The sequence below is a fragment of the Tauraco erythrolophus genome, chromosome Z (assembly GCF_009769465.1).
Source record: "Tauraco erythrolophus isolate bTauEry1 chromosome Z, bTauEry1.pri, whole genome shotgun sequence".
Lineage (NCBI taxonomy): Eukaryota > Metazoa > Chordata > Aves > Musophagiformes > Musophagidae > Tauraco > Tauraco erythrolophus.
The window spans coordinates 84423608-84444937 of record NC_141496.1 but is presented as its reverse complement, the minus strand read 5'-3'; the positions used below and the strand labels follow the sequence as shown (position 1 = coordinate 84444937).

Genomic DNA, 21330 nt, shown 5'->3' with positions numbered 1-21330 from the left:
GCGCAGGTGCGGACCTTACCCTCAGCGGGAGCGGGCGCCGGGGCTCACCGACTGCTGGAATCGTACTTGGCTAATTTTTCCGTCGGGACTCCAGGGGAGCCGGGCTGGCGCGCATCCTCTCCAGGCGCACTGCGGGGCTGTTGCGGGATCGCACCGCGCTTCTTCTCCCCCCACGCCCCCGTGACAGCCACCGCGCGGGCACGGCGCACTCTGCAATGGCGCCGCCCGGGGGCCGCCCGCCTCCCGCCCGCCTCCACCGATCCCGAGCAGCCGCGGCGACGACAGCCCCAAGCCCGCCCCGACGGCCGCGTCACCGCCGGCGGGCGCGCGCGCCTGCGCTCGGCGCCGCCCGTCGTCTCGCGATACTCCCCGCCTACCCGGAGGGGCTGGCGCGCGCCGGCCCGCCCTCCCTCCGCCCCGCGCCGGCAGCGAGCGCGGGCCGCGACCGTTGGCGGCGGCGGTGGGGATGTCGGCCACGTGCGCCGTGTCCCGTAAAGCGCAGCCAGCGCTGCGCGCCCCGGGCGAGAGGGACCCGCCGGCCAAGGCGATGCGCAGGGGGCTGCGGCGGGGCCACGAGGAGGAGCGGGAGCAGCTGCCGTGGCCGGGAGAGGGCGAGGGCGGCGAGCCCGAGGTGGAGCAGGCGGCCTCGCTGAGCAGCGAGCTGCGGAGGCGGCAGCCGCAGGAGCCCAGGGCGCTGGCGGCGGCAGGCCGAGTGGAGGACGAGGCGGAGGCAGAGCGGCTGGAGCGGGAGCATTTCCGGAGGATCGTCAACGCCTTCCGATACTACGGGTAACCGAGACCCGCCGCCTCGTGTGTGGCGCTCCGTGAGGGTCCCCTCCCTTCCGCCCCGTCCTCCCCGCACCGAGCCGGGGCCAGGGGCCCGCCGGCCGTGCGGGCGGCCCCGCGGCGCTCCGGGAGCCCGGTTCCCAGAGCTCTTGGCTCTTCCGCGGGTGTCGCGTGGCGGCCTGCCTCGATCTGTGCGCCGCGGGCAGGGGCGCGGGAGCCCGGGTCGGGAGGGGAGCTCTGCTGCCCTTCCCTTTCTGGGTGCGCACAGAGTCGCCTCTGAGTCTTCGTCAGCGGGGAAGCATAGAGGGGAAAAAAAAAGACCCAAACCATCTCCAAGTACGGCGCACCTGAGAAGGGCGTAAAAGGCCTCTTTTTGTAAGATAAAACGCTTTAAGAGACTGTAAAGTACGCAAAACAGCGGTAGCTCCTGCTGGCAGGGAAAGGCAAATGGTGTTTCAATTGTTCGGGGAATTTTTGGAAGACATGTTAATTTGCGTGAGAGATGAGACCTGTGGATAGGGCTAACGGATGCCGTTTTGTTACACCTTTAGTTTCCTAGGCATTTGTTGAGTCAGAAAAGGGCTTACTGGTCTTATGGGAATGGGATAAAGAGCGGGGCGGACCCGACTTCGTAACTGAATCCATTGAATGGACGAGGAAACAAAAGTTAATCAAATTACAGATGGGGAGACCGGATGAAAAAATCCAGTCTTCTGCAGTGTTTTGGTAGATCATCTTCTGTTACTGTAGGTTCGGGAAGCAGATCTGGGATGTAGCTACACTACGTGTTTGTATACATCAGTTAACAAACACCCATCATGTGAATCATCGTTATGCGCTGAACCCTTTTTCGTCAATGTAATATAAGCATAATTTTTACATGGTAGTGAGGTTCTTTGAAGGAATTACTGGTATTTAGCGTATTTCATCTGTTTGCTGTTTTTATATCTTGGGGTTTTTTTTTTGCTTTCCAGGACTAGTATTTGAGTAAGAGGTTGATCTAGATGAAACTTCAATGTCTCTTTCAAACTGAATTCTCTTAATTAATTTGGCCATGCCAAAGACTTTGTTAGTTCTTCCTATTAGCGCAACATTAAACTGTATTTCACTTGTATCAGTGATGTAATCGTATGCTCAGGCCTTAGAAGCTGGGAATATCTGTCTCAACTTCATGCTCAACTGTGACTCTGGGCTGAGTTTGAATAGTTCAGTTTTGGTAAAATCGTAACAAAAGGATATGACTCATTTTCAGTACAGAAATTGAATTAAATTACCTCTGCCTCAAAGGTATAGCTCCAAATTTAAGTGAAATTACATACCTTAATAGTTAAAAATAACTTAATTGGAAACATCTGTAGGAGTAAGGCAATAACACACTTCTGGGTGAATCCAGACTAAAGTTCTTGCCTTCTGGAGACATACGAACTTAACTTCATGCTTTGTGTGTAGTTCTTCTGATTTCAGTGAATTATTCGTTCCTGCTAGAAGATTGCAATTTAACATGAAATGGTAGAGTATTATGGTTCAAAGAATTTTTCTGACAAAACTTTCAAGAAGATGTTAAGCTAACCTGATGTGCTTTATATAGAGGATCAGTTTATTTTTCTTATCGTTCCTTCTCAGTTTTTTGTTATTGAATGTAATTTTAAACCAGTGTAGCTATTGCAATGAACGTGCCCTTCTCAGTAGCACATGTGTAATGTTGGAGATCTTAAATGGTCGAATTCCCAGACTGAAGTTACAGTAAAATTGCGGCAGTTGCACCTTACTCTCTCTGATGGCTAATTTTCAACCCTGTGCTGCTGACATAAGAGTTTGAGAAACTGCAGTATGACTTGACCTGATAAAATGATTCACTGCTGCCAAAAGGGACAGTGTCCCTTGTCCTGGCTTTATGACCTCCCTCTCTAGAGTCCTTGTCAAGGACTCTTAGCAAGTCAGCCAACTCGGCTTGCTAAACTGACATAAACCAAATCTAGCAAAATCTATACAGGTGTCTTCAGGCTTAGCAAGTTACGGGAACTTTGTGGCAGGCCTGGTGAGTGCTAGAATAAGGTGGAGGGCAGAACTGTTCTGGGTGAAGAGAAAGAAAAGGAAATAAAAAAATCACGTCTCTTTCTCTTGGCAGTAGGTTCAACTTTTTTATGGAACTTTTATTTTGGGGAAGTGGAAGAGTTATTTTTAGCCTGGATCAGTTACATAATCAAATCACAGTGCTCATACTTGAGAGGGAATATGCTGTTAAAAGAAGGTAGTTCAGTATGTTAGTGTTGCTGCCAGAACTCTGATGTGGTTCAGCTGCAACTTTTATGCTTCTTTTGGAAGCAGTTGGTTTTGAGGATCCCTCTTTCCCCTCCACATCTCATTATTTCTGTAGCCAAAGTTTACCATAGCATTCAGCTGTTCATTCAGTTTAAATTAGATTTGTGAAACAGTCTGGCTGTTTTTGATGGGTTTGAGGGCTGGTTGTTCCTTAAATTTTGTAGATTCATGTATTAAGGGAGCGATCACTTGTGCTGGAAACAAGTGGCTGATGATAAAACTGCAAGAAGAAAACAACAGTCCTCTTAAACGGCAACATGTTAAAAAGAGCGGTAATGTAGAACTAGAGCTTAAAATAAACATTTTGCCTAAAAGGTTCTCTAAAACTTTTTCTTTCGTATTTATAAAGTGGTCACTTTATATGTCTAAATAAATGAATAATTGTAATGGGAGTAGCTTAGAGTGAATTGTTTATGTTTAGTGTGTGTGTATTGCTTCTAAATATCTAAAGACTTCAAAACTTCTTGATTTTAGAACGAATATGCATGAACGAGTGAACAGAACGGAAAGGCAGTTTAAATCTCTTCCAGCTAACCAACAGAGTCTTCTTCCTCAATTCCTTCCTCACCTTGACAAGATTCGGAAGTGCATTGATCATAATCAAGAAATACTGCACACCATCGTGAATGACTGCGTTCATATGTTTGAAAATAAAGAATATGGAGAAGACGTATGTTAAAATGGACTTTTTCATATTGCAAAATTAAATTCTGTACGCTTTGAGATTTTTTACATTTGTTTTTCACAACTTCAGGCCCCAACTTTCTTTCCTTTTGCCATCATTATTTTCTCCTTTCCTACTTCCTTTTTGCTTACGTATTCTCACTCTTGTCTTTCACATCTTGTTGAGCTGATGTTAGTAAAACTGTTTTTTGTTAGTCCTTGTAGTTAAGAAAACTAATTGTGAATCTGGCAAATGACAGTTATCACTTATTGTAAAAAAAAAAACCAAAACAAACCAGTTTTTCACTTTTTCACTCCAGAGTTCTAGCTCTACCCTGGTTACATTTTAAAGTTATTTTTTCAGTTAACCGTGTATAGCATAAATGGTATTGTCTGTCTTACTGTAGGTTATTATATGTTATGGCATTCTAAATCAGTTACAATTTTAGATAGGCCAAGTATTTTTGTTGTTATCATCTGTAAATTTTTCACTGCTTACCTGCTTTTTCAGTGTGGCATCTTTATAAAAAAAAAATTGCAGTCAGACTGACAGAGATGGAAACTGAAGTCGTTTTTTGGTGTCTGCAGGCAAGGTACAGTAATGGGCAGCTCTAATGTAAGCTTCTCAGTGTTGCCTCATCAGTACCTCTTAAAGGGATCCTCTTCTCAGAGTAAACAGTTCAGCCACTGCAGTAGCCAAGCCCTGGTCCTTTCCTGAATAAGGACTATCGATTGTGCTCTGCTGTGCCATACCATGTATTGGTTTTTTGATGTGGAACCTGGTGTCTCGCGTGCCGAACTGAGACCAGCAAACTCAATTTGTTTAGGATTCTAGATTGGATTTGAGCCCTAGTCCCAGGAGTGAAAGGCGAGTGCTTTGTTAGGTACAACTCCCAACAGCTATTATAGCACGACTTTTGTCTGTTTATAATTTATTCTCATCCCCACCCCCCAACTAAAGATACTTAGTATGTTTTCCACTAACTTTTGTTTTTCCTCCACTCTAATCAGGGAAGAAGGAAGATTACACCAGCTTCCACATTTGACATGGATAAATTAAAATCTACTTTGAAACAATTTGTGAGAGACTGGAGCGAAGAGGGAAAGCCTGAGAGAGATTCCTGCTACCAGCCGATCATTAGTGAAATTGTAAAGAACTTTCCAAAAGAAAGATGGTAATAGTGTTTTAAGACTTATTTTTATGTGGGTATACACTGTTGCACAAATCTAACAAAGTTTTTATGCAGTAATGGAAAGCTTGGATTTAAAAAGATACGAGTTACTATGGATGCTGTGGAATTTATTTTTTAACCAAGAAAATTCTTGTTTCTAATATGGAAAAGAGCATAATCATAAACGTCACGAAGTAGTACCGGCTAAACCAGGAATATTTTTTTTTTTCTTTTCGGCAGCTTGATGTAATGAGATATCTGTTAACCTTTCAAGTAAGAGGCCTCAGGAAGTTGTGAAATTAACTCATTTGTGCTCGGTGAGGTGAAGTTTGCAGGTTAGCAGATTCTCAGAGTGTGTGTGCTGCAGATAAAAGGAAGGATCCTTGTGTCTGCAGCAAGTATGAGTGTTGCCCTTCGTGGTGGAAGGAGGGAAGAAGACTCGTAACCTCTAGCATAGTTTATTGCACTAAGAATTTACCCTGAAAATATTAAATTCTAGCCTTTGTTTCAGACAGATTTTCAAGGCAAGTCTTGAAAAAGCTTTGCTGCGTGTGTGAGGGTAGCTTTGTAACTGTGATGGCTTGTACACCACCAAAATACTAATTGGTGCAGGGTGTTTAGGTAACTAAGTAGAAGTTCACTGGTGGAATCTCAGAAGATACTGCTGCTGTAAGAATTCCGTGTGTAACAGTTCTGCCATTTGGTCAGCCCAGTTATCATAAAGTATGTTTCCATTTAAACTTAAGTCTTATAATGGGAAAAATTTGTGAACTTTGTACTTGTAAATTTAGCGGGTCAGAACTTAGATTTGATACAGCTGGGTGTTACTATAGGTTTTCTTCTTTCTCTGTAATTGCTACTAATGCACTTGCACCAATTTGAAAATACCTTCCACTTGTCATCTTTTAATTTTCATTAATAAACACTGTGAGTGGTGGCAGATCATGGGGCGGATATGGTTGGTTTCTCTTTTGCCTTGGGCTAACTTATCTCAAGGTGGGTGCACCAATAGAGATACTTTATCTGAAGGTGAACTTTCTGCAATATGTTTTTGATGGTAATAGTGCCCTACAGAAGATAAAAATGAATTAAATACTATAGTTACCGGATGTACTGCTGATGAGCAGATCTGTAGGAAAAGTCATAATTAGGTTTGAAAGCAATTGTTCTGATGTTCAAGGTAGCAGTTCATCTTTTTCTCTGCATGCTGTCTTTTAAAGCATTTTGGTTATGGGAGACGTAACTTACGTCAAGTCTGGGAGATGCGTGACTGAAGTTACAGTCTTGACTTTTAAACTTATCGTCAGTGAACTCTGTTTGAAAACCTCCAGTTGATATCAGAAAGCAACATGTTTTAACAGAGGGGGTGAATCTGAAGTTGATAGCTTTATGCTTCTTTGCTAGGAATTATGGTGGTTGTTGTTGAACACAACTGTTGTGACAGTGCTTCTGTCCCTGTTGTGATGGCTCTGAAACACCAGTTCGAGTTTTTTTTTGTCTCAACAGAAATCTGAAAACATCACTGTGTATAGATCAAACATCTCTACAAGTTTGCGTTTGTCAAATGAGACCTTTTTTTAAATTTATAAAATATGTATTACATTACCTGTATAAAAGTTTAATATTCGTTATCGTTATAGAGCTGTGGTAGTGCTACATAAAACCTGTTCTCTGTTCATGTATCATTACTTACTCTCATCGGCTCGCTGTTTTTCCTAGTGAGCAGAGTCTCTCCTGCTCAGGTGTATTTACCTCTTTGAAGCAAGAAGCAGAATAGTTTAGAAGGGGCTGTCCTCTTTCTGTATTATCAGGCTTAATTCGCAATGCAACCTCACCCTTGTGCAAGAAATAACTTCCCTGGCAGGGCAGGCTGGTGGGTTAGTCTGGTTCCTTTCTTATCGTTTTGGAAGGGAGCACTTGTTTCAGTTCGAAGGGCTGGACAGGGCCTGAACATGGTGAAGTTATTCTGGCTGTTGCTTATAGTGGGAGCAAAGTCCCTTTCCTCTGGAGAGGACTGGCTGTGGGTGCTAATGTGGGAAGATGCCCGGTGGATGGAACCTTGGAGTGCGGCTTTGCATCTCTTCAGAGTTGCCCTTTGTAGCTCAGATTGCCAAAGTCTCCTGAGATGATGAAATGGAAATGTGTTGTGAGAAAAAGCACTGAGTGATGAAAATAGCTTTGTCTAGACCTATTTTGCAGTGAAAAAGATGGCGAAATAAATATTTTAAATTTGAAACTGTCAGTACGAGTCACCTTTTAATTTTTAATGGCTTCAGTAGAATTGTATGTTCAGTTTCTGGTTAACGTTATTGGTTAGTGTTATTGATTCCGTGCGCTGGAATCGTGAAAATAAGTTAAAGTACACCTTGCTCCATGCATGAAGTACTCTATATGGATGCTTTTCTGGGATGCTGTAGCGATACAAGCAGTGGTTGAAAGCAGTTGTAAATTAGAACAGCCTTGCAAGTGCTACTGTTACCTTGTATTTCAGCCCAGTCTTCTGACAAGACTGACATCTGAAAATAAAATGGCAAAAGCTGTTTCTACTTCCCCTTCCTCTTGTAAGTCCTTCTTTCTGCTTAGCACCTTAACACAGAATCTCTTAGTGGGATCAACAACAAAACTAATTTTAAGTAAAGTCCCATGAGATAAGGTCTTCTGAAGAACGGATAGATTTCCTGCATTATTCATGTTGGAATTTGGTTGCGCTTCAGCTTACAGGCTCTCTATAATATTGTCTACCTTTCATTTCTACTGTTAACCTTCCTACTCATGTGAAAGGGTGTAAAGATCAGCCTCTTGTCCAAAGGAACCAAAGTTAGGTGTTTTCTCCAAAATTTTCTTTTATTCATTAACTTGGCCTCTGGAACCACCTATAACTTGAAATTTAAATCTGTCACACTGTCCAGCAATTGATGGTATTGTATTTTCTGAGATACTGGCAGGTCAGCCAAAAAGAAGTCTCTGGTGCTTAGTTTCCTTTATATTTGAAAAGCTTCTTAGTCCAAAGGCTGAGCCTGGCTGTACTTCTGGCATGCGCTCAGTCACATTTATAGTGATGATAAAATTTCTAGTGTATATAAATTTTATTTAACTTTATATAAAATACATCTGTTCTTGCAGGTTTTTTAATCTTGTCAAAATTTGTGCTTAGCCTAAATTTTGCTTTTAAGATTGGATTTAAGAGCAAACTGTATCTTCAGTGTTACTGCAGTCCACTGAAGGCTTTGCAGATCTTCACATGGAAGTATATCAACCTCAGCTGCTAAGTTTAGAGAAGAATTGCTCTTCAGATGATTGTGCTTTTTAGCTACCTTCATTATTTTGTTTGAAAAATGCTTGTCTTTTAAAAACAAAATCTGTGAAAACATGATTATAGTAAAATAATGAAAAATACTATACTGAGAATCAGATCTGTTCACTGTCTAAATTTAGAAACATTACAGAGATAAGACATCTGTAAAGGAGGCGTCCCACAGTGTGATGTTGATCTTTTGTGTATGGCCTGTGTATTTCTTATCACTTCTTATCATTAGCTAACAATGAATTGCAGTGTTTAGTTCATGAAAATGAGATTTGTGTTCTATCAAGCACACTGATTTTTCTTTTGCTGAGCTTCAGTTTACCCCTTTAACATCATAATTTTTTTGTTAAAGCACAATAGGCATAAAATAAGAAGCCTCTATTTTTATCATGCATAATTTTTCCCTTAAAAAAAGGATATCAAGTTAAAATCTTCATTAATGGTATTAAAAGCTGAAAATATATCATGCTGCAAAATGCAGTACAATAACAGCATGACAGATTTTTATTGTTTCTGATATTTCTCCACTATCTTTTTACGAGGCTGATGCAGTTTCAAGAGTTGAGCCAAACAGCACCGTGCAGCCCTCTTCCCTGCTCTTTGACCAACCTCCTCTCCAACACCTGTCAGGTTAATGGGCCAATGTTTCTTCCCTGTTGCCCCATAGGTTTTTAATGGGTGCTTGTTGGATACACATTTATGTTCCTAATCAATCCTAGATCTGTGTCCCAGAAATCCTGCTGCTGCTGGCTAGTTCAAGGCTAGTTTCACTGTGGATTACCTTGGGTTATTGTCAGTTATTGCAGTTTGGGATTTTTTTAAATTGCCTTTGCTGCTGCTGCCAATTACATATCCACCGAAGGAAAGCAGGCTTTTCTAGCCTCCTAAACTGTCTTGTGACTGTAGCTATTAAAAAAGCAGCTTCTGTGCACTTAAAAATTTTTAGCTGTTCTAATGATTCAAAAGTTACCATAACATAGTGCGTTGGAGTGCTCCACTGCCACTGGTTTTGTACCTTATTTTTTTTTTAATTTATCAACAGTTTGCCACTAACAATTCATTTTAAGTCTTGAAAAGGAAAGGGTGTTTGAGCATTTTTTTTGATAGCAGGGCACTATCAAGAGTCACTACTTGTTATACGATAAGTTTGCCACATACCTAATTTCCCTGATCGTAGATTAAAGAAATGCTCTTGCACTATTTTGGAAGGCTAGTGTCAATGTTAGTGAAACTTGGATTTGGTTATATTGTATTCTATTAGCTGTGCTCTGTGTGCTGAAGTGAAATTGGTGGCCAGCACCAGTGCCTAGCAGCTGATATGAATAGTATAGATAGAAATTAAATTACGAACCAATTTCCACACAGACTTCAGTCCCTTTAATAAAGGTGCAAAGGAAAGTGCAGTTAAAATCACCTGTTTTCTAAGAGAGAATTGGGAAGGTTAGTTCAGAGATATAAAAGCTTTATATTGTATAAGCATTATATAAAAAGATACAAGACAATTACAAGCAATATACAATCAGCTCACTTGGCTGTTAGAGGCTTTATTTTGTTTTAAGATGAATAAAGGTACAGGTTTCAGTACGTGATTACACCTTCATAGCTCCTTGTTATTAGGTTGTTTTAAGAAAAGTGTCTTTTCTAATCAATGTATGATAATCTGGGAAGTGGTATAAGGCTTTTCAATCCACTCATTGTAGAAATGTCTACATGGGAGTGCAAAAATCTGTGTAGAGCTCATTTAAATATTTCATAAATGAAGTTAAACTGTGTAAGGAAATGAAGAAATAGATTAGGTTAGAAATACATTTGAAATAAGAATGAACAGCTATACTGCCACAAATACAAAAATCTATAAGATCGAGATTGTTCCAGCTTCTCCCAGAAAGTGGATTTTCTTCCTCCTGGGTCCCTGTTTTCAGAAGTTTTGTCTTGAGCAGGTAGTTTTCCTCTGAATTAATCTTTTTTCAGTAAAACTTCCCGGATAGCTTTCTTCTGGCTTTCCTTGTAGAAGAGAGGTAAGAAGAACTGTTGCTCCACAGGAGTGCACTTAAGCGATGGCAAAATCTTGATTTCTTGTTAATCAGAAAAGAAAGAATCTGAAAGTATAATGGTATGGAAATGAACATCAGGAATGAGAAGAACTTTGATTTTCCATTTGGGAGGCTTCACTAATTATATGATTAAGCCATAAGCCAAAAGGAACTGTTAAAACTACTTTGTTAGTTTGTGTGGCCTTTAGGAAATAAAAATGCTTTCTTTTGGTTTTGGGTAGCAGTCTTCAGAAATTTACTACTTTTCAGAATTCACATAACTTCCTCACTCATCTGCTTACTTACGTAGCATGCTAACTCTTTCGAACTCTTTGGCATCTTGAGTTTGTGTGTAGTAAAAGGCTTTGCATTTTGCTTTCTTTCACGTTATGTTTGGAATTGCTGATTGTGCCTTCATTTAGTTGCATATAAATTGATAGATGTATGTTTTGTCTTTGAAGGTGACATGCAAAAAGACAAGGTAGTCTGAGTGTTCACACTTGGTTTTTTGGTATTAGAAATTATAAAGTCTTGTTCATGACTGGAAACTGAAAAATTATTTCTTTTTAGATGGAGTGGCTTTTCAGTTTGGCATGGGAGCGTTTGTTGTTTTATGGGTGAAAGTTTGAGTATTGTGATGGAAGTCTAATGGTTGGAATATATTACCTTTTCTGCGTGAAAGAGGAGGAAATTTCGAGTTTCTTCGTTCTTTTTGTTAGCTACTGAACTTGGAAGATAAGAGGTTTTTCTAGGTATCTCAGTAGACACACAACTGGATGCCTTCTGCTCACCTTCAGCTTGATGCCTAGTTACAGGAAGCGAAGGGTTAGAAAGCCGCATTGTGCTTTGAATTTAGGAAATCTTATGTCATTTAATGTGCCTGAGTGAAATTGATCAACAGTATATTTGAAACCTACAGTTGCTGAGAAGATAACTACTTTAAGGTTTTTGCAGTTTGAACTGCTTATCAGCTTATGGAAGCTTTGTTTGCTTTGTGTTTCTGATGTCAAAATACTTGCTTCTTTTTCATGCGATGTAACCAAGAAGACTTCTAGAGTATTTACTAGTTATCAGTGTGCCTCATATCAAAATAAATGGTGCTATATTATAATGTTCTTTCTTCAATTAACGTAAGAGATTTTTAGCTTGATAATTGTAAAAGTTTTCAGGGGAAAAAATTGTTTTGTAATTATGATCTGTATTCTGAATGGGGGTTGTATACATGCTTTTGAATCATTTTCTGTGAATTATTTTTACTGTACAATTAACCGATCTGATCAGAACTGGCTCAGTTTGCATTTAAAAAGTAAAGTTATACGGGTAATACATTGTAATATCTAAGTATATCGGGAAAAAAATGTTTGACTGGTCCTCTAAGTTTTATTAAGAGGTATCAGATAAAGGCTTAACTATTATTTTTGTTCTGTTGCAGGGATTTCTCCAAAGTTAATATCCTGGTACCTGGTGCTGGGCTAGGTAGATTGGCGTGGGAAATAGCTATGCTCGGTTATGCTTGCCAAGGAAATGAGTGGAGCCTCTTTATGCTCTTTTCTTCTAACTTTGTACTCAACAGGTATACAGCTTATGTTTTACTTGCTGATTGAAACCTAGGAAGGCAAAATTGTAAATGAAGAAAACTAGAACAAATAAAACTCACCAGAGTAGGTTCATAAGTCCTAACACAAGACACGCGTAACCACTTTTTAGAATGTTTTAATGAAAAAAAAATCAGTGAGATAAATGGGGGAGGGAAGCATTGTATCTGAGTCATTAACATTGTAGCAAGAAGCATGGCTTTTAAGTTATGAGACGTAAAACTCTAGATTGTACTACAGATTTTCTGCATAATCTTAAATAGGTTTTATGATTTATTTCACATCTGTTTCTGTAAAAGGCACGCCTGGTGTCAAATACAGACTAGTCAATACGTGTGTGGTACTTAGTGGTGGTCATTAGTAACAGAGGAAACCTGTAAAAGAAAGTGTTACAAGCCATACTAAAATTTTAGGCCCTGTTTCAACATCAAAAACAACCACAGAAGCACGCTGAACTACTTCATAAGCAAGTCCTGTCACTCAGTAACAGCTGAAATAATACAGTTTATAGTTCTGCGATTATGCTGAGGTACTGAGATTGAATGTAGAAAGTGTATAGGTTTAATTGAGTGACGTTTCTGTATTTGGTATTCTGTCACTTGCACTGGAAATTACTGGTTTCACGATGAACTTCTTAGAGAGGAAAGAAGGCAGCAAATGCAACTGTTCTTTCAAGAAGGAGGATGGGAAGGCTCTGAGTGGGCAAGAATGAAAGAGTTCTGGGGAGGTGTTTTGTTTTTTTTGGGGGGAGTTCGTAGCAAGTTCAGATAGACAGTATTAACTAGTCAATCATTCTTCAGTCTGAGATGATACACCTCTGCTGAAAACACCTAAACGACTGGTTTGTGTTCTGTATCATCATGCTTTGGAGCCCTCTTTGTAGACTCATTGCCCACAGCAAACTGTGGGGATCTCAAATCTTTTACAGCTTACTGTTCAAAAAACGCAAGGGGAAAACGCTGTTTAATATGTCTGTTGCTTAAAACAGTAGTGGTTGATGTGGTGAAAATGGGTATTTGCTACAGGTTTATTTGTTCTTTAATTATTCTTGAATGACTCTCATCTGGTGGTGAAACTGCATATTGCAGTTGAGCTGACCTAATGCCTTGCAGCTGCGTCTCATCCTAAGCTATACAGCCCTGCTGGCTCTTACGCTCTTTGAAACTTCAGAAATTGTTCAAAGCAGCATAAAAGAATTCATTTCCCATCTTTGGCAGCGCTGCTGGTGCTGTTCTAGTGATTCAAATCTGAAAGTTAACGTCTCCCCTAATTACCTCTGATATGTTTTTTGTCTTTCTTAAATAATGAGTCTTTGGCCTATATGTGAAATTCTGCTGAAGATCCATGCCAAGCTTACGATAGTAATCATTCTTAGCATCTAATGCTCATGATGTGTTTCCTGTTTATGTAAGGTATTTAGCAAAGAGATTTATATGCGTTAGACTGGCTCACAGTATTAGATTTTAGACAGCACAATTGAGTGTTGCTCAGCAGCTGTAATCTTCTGTCTTTGCTGGGCAAGTTTTCATTTACAAGTTTCCTTCTTAGCATGGAAGAGAATACTGCTAAGCTGACTCTGAATTTCAGTCAGTTCAGTTGAAGTCCAAGCGTTCCTTTCTGCCAGATCTAACTGTGGGCTTGAGATGTCTGTTGAGGGTTTTAGGGACTTTTGGGATCTTTCATTTTAGTCTTAAGCGGCTGTTCCCACTTAGCTTTCTCAAGTGGACATGTTTGCCTTCCTGGAACTGGAAGAAACAGCAATGATCAATATGAGCTGAAGATACCAGTTAAGGAAGAGTGGTAAGAAAGAATGATTTTGTGAATTAGTTTTTAACTACAGTCTTAATTTAATTAATATTTGTTTTCCATTGATAAAAGCATGAGGATTTTGCTAACGTGCGAACAGTTGGATCTACCTTCTTTCTCTGACCTTGATTTATCTTTAGGAAGACAAAGTATTATATTGAGTGTCAAGCCAACTACTACATTGGGCTTGTAGATGTAGTACAGTGACTTCAGTCTTCTGTATACTGGTATCTGCTGATGTTTATGCATGTAAAAAAACCTAATTCTTTTAAATTGTGAACTTTTGTTACTGTGGATAAAGTTGTGTAGCATGTTGTGTAGAGAGTGTGTCGAGGTGTAACTGTGGTCACTGTTAAGTATTTGAAATTAGAGTGCGTTATTCCATCGAGGAAGCTCTAATTTGAAAAGGAAGTGAGTGACCTTGGAGTAGTTAAGCTACAGTGGCTCCAAGGCTGCTTAGTCCTTGGATGGGAAATTGTGCTTTTTCTTGTACGGATAAGGTTCTTGTTGCTGGTATATTTTTCTAGTGCTTAGATGATTTCTGGATGTAATGACAAATGGAGAGGTGATCATTGGTGATGTACAGACACACTGCATTTCTTACATATTTTGGAAGAACAACAACTGTGAAATGCATCATCTGTTTTCGTGCTTCTGGAAAGCATACCAAAATTTTCAGGCAGTCTGTAAGCACAGGATACATGTTAACTTCCCTTTGACATCTGGCAGGAGGGGAAACACTACTAGGGTGATGTCTGTGGAGAAGGCAGGAGCAGCTGGTAGCTGACTTGCTGTTTCCCACAGCTGGAGGGAGATTGAGCACTGTGTCAGGAGCCTCAGCCCAAGAGCCCTTCAGTAGTGGTAGTCCTGCTTAGAAATATTTGAGAAGGTTCAGCTGAAGCAATATAAAATCACTTTGTACCCAAGTCAGAGTAGAGTTAGTCTGAAAAAGCTTTAATTAATAACAGTAGAATTCATGCTAATAATTGGCTAATCTTTACTTTGTGGGAAGAATGTAATTTTAGTTCAATCTTGACACTTTGAGAAGGCTGCTTAAATGTATTTGTTTCATGCCCATGAATGCCTTAGGATGAAAACAGATAAGCATTCTGTCTTTGACTCCATGGTCAGAAGTAAAATTAGACCTACTCATCTTTTCCAGAACTGTCTTTTCAACTAAATGTTGAACAGTAAATGCCCTGCCCCTATGGAAAAGTGACGTGCGTCACACTTGAAGATGTTACATTTTTATAACATAACTTACATCATATGTCTTTTGTTGGAAGGATGGAGTTGGACTGCAGTACTTAGTATGAGGTAGCAATTAGTGAAGATGGAAAGGGAGTCTTTCAAGGTTGAATATGGAGAGGAATTGGTCTTTTATATTAAATTGGGAATTCCTTTTGCTATTCGAAAGTCTACGTGCATGCGTATACTTTGTGCTAGTGAAAAACAAAATGTGTTCCCTTATAAAGCTGAGAAAAAAAATCCTTTCTGATCTACTCAAATCTCTTACTTTGTTTATCTTGCTTTTGGGGAAATTCTCATTGTTAAAGAGAATGTTCTGAGGATAATACAGATTGTCTGGGAGCACACAGAAAATGCTAGAATGGTTAACACACAACTTTTGTTGGCCAGCGTGGGAGGTTTTTGGTGTGTGGGGTTTTTTTTTGGTGGTAGTGGTGGTGGTTTTTTGTTTGTTTTTAACCAAAATAGAAACACCTTTCTTGAAGAAAATGATGCCCATCATCAGGATTTTTTCCCTGCTTTTTTTTTCTTTGACTTGACTGCATATATCTGATTAATATTTATTCATTATATATGGAGGCAGTTGATGAGCACGGTATCCTGCTGCTCTAATGCAGATTGGTTTTGTATTATTTTTTTACTGATAAAATGAAATATAAATATGACATGAGGAAGGTGAAAAATACTGTTTCAAAGACTTTACTGCAGATATTTTCTATCCACCAGCTGATAGAATGCACTTTCTATAACCTGGTAGATTGCTCGCAGTTTATGAAATGTTTGATGATATGTGTTTTATGGGACAGATGTGTCCTCTGTTTTCTCTGAAAGAAACTAGCTTCATTTTTTGACTACAAACAGATTTTACAGGACTCTGGGAAAAGCTGCTTTTTACCTTTTATTACTTTTAAAAATCACTTTTTAAAATAAAAGTTGACTGACTTGGTTATGTCAACCCACAAATTTTATTTTACAAATACATGTTTATGGAGCGTAATTGCAACACTCCAGATGTTACTGACTTAAAATGACATCTAATGCAAAACTACTACGCTTTGCAAAATGGAATTTATTAATTTTTTGAAATCTAAAAGCATCCCTTCAGTTAACATCTTAAAAATGCTTTTTTTCTCCTGTGCTTCAAAACACCTATGATTATGGTTCAGAAAAGACAGAAAAGTCTAGAATGAGAATACATGTTTCTAATAAAATGCATGTAACTCATGTCACTCGTTGCTTTTTTTTTTAATACGAACAGATATGACTCAGAAATGCTTAGCTTTACTGAATATACTAAATCACAAATTTCATTAATCTTACAAAAGAATCTTGTGCATTCTCTTTTCAGTGGAGAAATAAGTTGAGGAAAATGGTAAAAAGTGGGAAAAGAAAATTTTAAAATTAAAAAAGGCAGTTATTTTTGTGTGTCAGAGTAAAATGATTTTTTTCATCAGTTGATCAATAGATGGGCAGTCTGAAGCGTGACCAACTAAGATAAAACTCCATTAGAAAATGTGTAGCTTTTCAAGAGCTTTATCAGCAAAATAATAGATGTTGTTGAAAGTCTTTGACTCCTGCATGTCTAGATAATAGATAAGGAATTAGTTGAAACTGAATCGTGCTGATTTCCGTATTTTGCAGATGCTCTGAAATTAACTCGTGTAAGCTTTATCCCTGGATTCATCAGTTTAGCAATAACAGAAGATCTGCTGATCAGATACGGCCGATTTATTTCCCTGATGTTGATCCTCACAGTCTTCCTTCTGGTTCAAACTTCTCTATGACAGCAGGAGATTTTCAAGAAATCTATTCTGAGTGCAGTGAGTAAACTTCAAGGCTATTCATGTAACTATCTTCACAGTATTCGTTATGGGACAGTTAATGATTACATATAGAAGGGAACTGTATGTGCAAGCTTTGAGCAAAAAGTAGTAACTATAGCAACATTTTCTTATTCCAACTCTGCTTTTCTTCTTAGTTATAAAAAAATACGGACACCTTCCTGCCTAACAGATCTTTGTAGCAGTAGTTTCTTTCAGAATAAGACAACATAGTAGTATTACTGAAAGGTTTACTTGATTTAGAAAAGTGATGTTACAAAGGGAACAATGTAACTAGTCACTTCTCTTCTTTAGTGTAAAAAATAGAAATATGGGTATTTTTTTTGTTGATTCCTATTGTAAAAACAATGCAAACTATTTCAGTCGTAGTAAATTACAAATTAAACAAATAGGTACTTATTGACTGTCAATAGTAAATATTTCGGAGGCACATTAGAGGTATGATAATTATCAAAGGCTGAGACTTATCAGTACAAATAACCTTGTTTTTTCGTGTCATATCAGGTTAGATGTGCTGGCCTCATTGCAGCTGTGAAGTAATGTTTTATGACTAACTTGATGTTGAGTTAACCTGCAGAAGACAATCTTTGGTGTCTACTCTACCAATTACATATTTAGGATTTGATCAAGGGTACCACTTACCCAGTTCTTTTATATGTAGTCTAATATACGCCTATTTAGAAGTCACTGTTTTTTCCTTACGCAGTATTGGATTATTACCTCAGACATCTATTTTCTGTTTCCACATTTCTGTCTCTATTAGACCCACAGCAATTTTTCACCAGGATTGTATAGCTAGTGATCTACCCTTTATTGTTCAGCTAGACATCCTGATATTTTCCTGTAGGAGCCTTTCTTATAGTTCCTTAATTTTCTGAAGGTTCTGTCTTACGTTAGAATATCCGATACTGGCATAAATTGAGACTTTTAATTTTTTATTTCCACAACTCAAAACTTGAAATTTCAAGGATACATGTTTAGAGAAAAACAGGGAGACTCATGCTTTAAAACGTAGACTTTGAAAGATCCTGCTTGTTAAATTCACTAATAAAAAACAGCTGGAGAAATATTCAGATACTGAATAAAATGTTTTCAAGCTATGTGGTTTGTGAAAGTACACTTTAGTGCACAGGCTTGTATTGTTCTAGATGTTAACTAAAGAGGCCCGAAATAACTGGATATTTTTGCAGTTGCATTTCTAATTACAGTTGTGGTAATGAAGTTCATAGGACAGGTGAGTAATAGCACACTTGGGCCTTCATTTATATAAAATGTGTTAAAATACTTATGTTTTACATTATATAATACAAATAGATATAATTTATATAACGTATCAACAATTTTATAAAATGCATAAATAATGAATATGTATAATATTTTAGAGTGTGTATGTGTATATACACACACCCCTATATATATTTATAGGTCACATGAACCCAAACTTTACTGTTGTCAACCTAAATCAAAATATTTTATTTACTTGCAAATGCAATGAATAGCCTTTAACTGTTGTTAGTTGAAGGTAATTACTGAGTGTATAAACAAATACTGGGGTTAAATGATGAACTTTTACAGGGGTAGAAACATTGAAACTGATCTCTGTATAATTTGCTCTTTTTATGCAGATACATGGGACTGCATAGCAACCTGCTTCTTCATAGATACAGCACATAACGTTATTGATTACATTGACACTATATGGAAAATACTAAAGCCTGGAGGAATATGGATAAATGTAGGCAAGTGTGACCAACCTCTCTTTCTGCTAGCCCTGACTTATGTTCGATCACATAACAGGCATCTAGTACTTGAAAAGAGTTGTGGGGATGAATGCATCTGTGCTGAAAGCTCTGCAGAGCTAGAAACATCCAGAGCTTGGATGTTATTTCGGATGTGTTCAGAGTGTGTCTAGAATTTTGCTAGTTACAATCAGGTCAACATCATGTGATTTTTTTTCTAATTAGAGAAGTACGTATTCCCGGTAGCACGTTTTACGTTCATGTATCATATAGTTGTTGTTTGACAAATGTAGTGTCCTGTATTCTTTTTTGCTGTTTTTCTAAGAAAATAGAGCTTGTTCTGTGTATAAATACATCCTTGCATTTTTATCTTAATCTGTTGTCTAATTTGTACTGTACTTCTAAGCAGAATTATTGGGAATAAGATTTATGTATGCCTTGGCTCAGAAGAAGAGAGGCTTAATTTAAGTCTCCTGTGGTGAAAGAGTGACAAGACACATTTTAACTCCGGAGTTAGAACACTTTGTGTGCTAGAAACTGGTCAGTCACTGGTTGGTCAGTCACTACACCAGTTCTGGCCAGTCACAGCATGCAAGCAGAACTCCTGAGTAGACCACAGTGTGTCCTGCCTTCTCTCCTGTCGAGAGAACAGTGATGCTAGACTGAAGAAATTTAATTTAAGATACAGAAAACACAATCTGATAGGAAGTGGGACTTCATTGTTGAATAAGCAGCTGAACTAGTTTGTTTTCATTTTGCATTGTTTCTGAAATTTGTTACAAAAATTATATTTGAGTGATAGAAATATATTCTTGTGTCAGTATTTGAGTTTGTGAGTCTGGATATAAGCACTTTCAGTATGTGCTTTGGTTTTTAAAATGTTTTTGTCTTTTTAATAGTCATTTCTGTTGTATCTTTGTACTCTAGGTCCTCTCCTTTACCACTTTGAAAACTTGGGAAATGAACTTTCTATAGAATTAAGCTACGAGGATATAAAAAATGTTATACTGCAATATGGATTCCATATAGAGGTAAGAAGATGCTGTAGATTGCAATGAGTACTATTGGTATAAAGCAGATAAACTCCTTTGAATAAACCTTTACCTTAAATTTAGTTCAACATCATGGCATATACTAGTAACTTCTAGTAGATTTAAATGTTTCTATGTTCCAAATTATTTGTTTTCCTTATTTTTTAAAACATGTATAGATGAGCCTTGAAATCCAGTAAGTATTTGGCATTTTCTTGTTAAGAAAAACTTGTATAGTTCTTGTAGAGAAGGTGTTTTGAAAACTGCTGCTTTTTTTCCAGGTGGAGAAGGAATCTGTACAGTCGACTTACACTGTGAATGAACTCTCCATGATGAAATACTACTATGAATGCGTGTTGTTTGTGGTGAGAAAACCAGAATAGAAGTGGTCCAAATAGGTTAGTCAGGAAAAAAATGTTGGCTTGAAAGCTAGAAGTGAGAATAAAATGGACTGAGTGATGCCTGGACACAACCTCAAATCAGTGGTGCCTTCTTATTCCTCATAGGATTTAGATAGTGTCTATTTTCTTAATATCTCAATATATTGTTATCCAGTCATGTATAAGGCCATGCATATTTGTAATATACTTGTGAAAATGATGGAAGAAATGTTCCCATACACTGTCTTTGTGCTTTGGAATGCATTAAAAATAAAAGCAAAAACATTTTATGGAGAATAAAATCTAATGTTTGCCATAACCAAGCTAATTCTCTGCATATGCTGCCTCATTTTTCATAGATTTATTTTCTTTTTTTACTTTCTGCTATTAGGAATGCATAGAGGTGCTTACTTAACTAGCTGAGTCACGTTTAGAGAAGTATTTCTAAACATATACTTAAATTATGAAGTTTGAAATGTTTGCAAAGTGTTAAAATTATTCTCAGTATGTACAATAGCCATCAGAACTGCTACAGCATTTTCTGTGAAACTGAAACAAAGCATATTATTATACAAATTCTCATCTTTGACTCTACCACTGTTAACAAGTTAATCAAAACACAGAACTTGTAGGCTATTTGAAATACTATGTGAAAGGAGATCACTGAATGAAGAAAAAACAGCATGTCACAGAGAAGCAGTATGTTAACCTCGGTTCAGGAATAACACCAATTTTCATTAATCTCTTCGTGTTGAAACTGAAATATTAGATGCTTTGCTGTCTTCAAATACATTGATTTTGAGTCAACTACTTACTGCTCAAGCCAAAAGAGTAAAGCAGTATTTTTTGTTAAACATGATTAACAGGAAGTTATGTTATACCTTGAGCTCTTTTTTTTTTTAAAAAAAAAGAAAAAAGTTGTTAACATAGCTGAGTTATCCATGCCATGTGTAGGTAGTGCAACAGAAAAACCCTTGTTTCTCAAAGGGGAAAAAAAAATTTGTTTAAATAATGTGACCTGATTATCTCTACCTGAGTCAGCATATGCAGGCCAATTGGTAGACGATTTCCTTGTAATTTCAGGCATTTTACCCTTGTGACTTAGTGACTTCTTGGTTCCCTACCCTAACACTTTTTTCCCTGGCAGATGTGGCTTAAGTGAATATTTAATCTACAAACTCTGATACTATACAAAAGGCTGAATCTTCTGTCACTTAGAAGTTATGTACATGAGGAAACATTAGTTAATAATCACTGTGCTGAGAGGAAGTGTCATGTTGGGCATTTTATTTTCGTAATATATGGGCTACCTTAAGTACCATTTTCATCCCTTTTCAGAAATTTCTTTACAATATAAAAACATTATGACAAGAAATGGAAGGTTTTTCATATTTGGTCATAATGGCACCA

General features: G+C 38.2%; 1 protein-coding gene across 2 annotated transcripts; it reads left to right on the top strand.

Moving 5' to 3' along the window:
* The first annotated feature begins 466 nt into the window (after positions 1-466).
* On the top strand, positions 467-20196 carry CARNMT1 (carnosine N-methyltransferase 1). 2 transcript variants are annotated; one of them, XM_086629328.1, is made up of 8 exons: positions 467-789; positions 3583-3778; positions 4783-4946; positions 11713-11853; positions 16571-16749; positions 18396-18509; positions 19437-19540; positions 19822-20196. In XM_086629328.1, the coding sequence occupies exons 1-8, from the start codon at positions 467-469 to the stop codon at positions 19921-19923; spliced, it is 1323 nt and encodes a 440-aa protein (XP_086485454.1). In that variant the 3' UTR covers positions 19924-20196. The 2 variants fall into 2 exon arrangements, with proteins under 2 accessions (XP_086485454.1, XP_086485455.1); XM_086629329.1 differs by lacking the exon at positions 19822-20196 and having other exon boundaries at positions 18396-18505; positions 19437-19522.
* Positions 20197-21330: the final 1134 nt, after the last annotated feature.

Excerpts from the sequence above, each read along its gene's own strand:
- CARNMT1 (XM_086629328.1), top strand. The coding sequence starts at position 467 with ATGTCGGCCACGTGCGCCGTGTCCCGTAAAGCGCAGCCAGCGCTGCGC. Across the intron at positions 3,779-4,782 it reads ATAAAGAATATGGAGAAGAC|GGAAGAAGGAAGATTACACC; the intron begins GTATGTTAAAAT and ends CACTCTAATCAG. Across the intron at positions 19,541-19,821 it reads AATATGGATTCCATATAGAG|GTGGAGAAGGAATCTGTACA; the intron begins GTAAGAAGATGC and ends CTTTTTTTCCAG.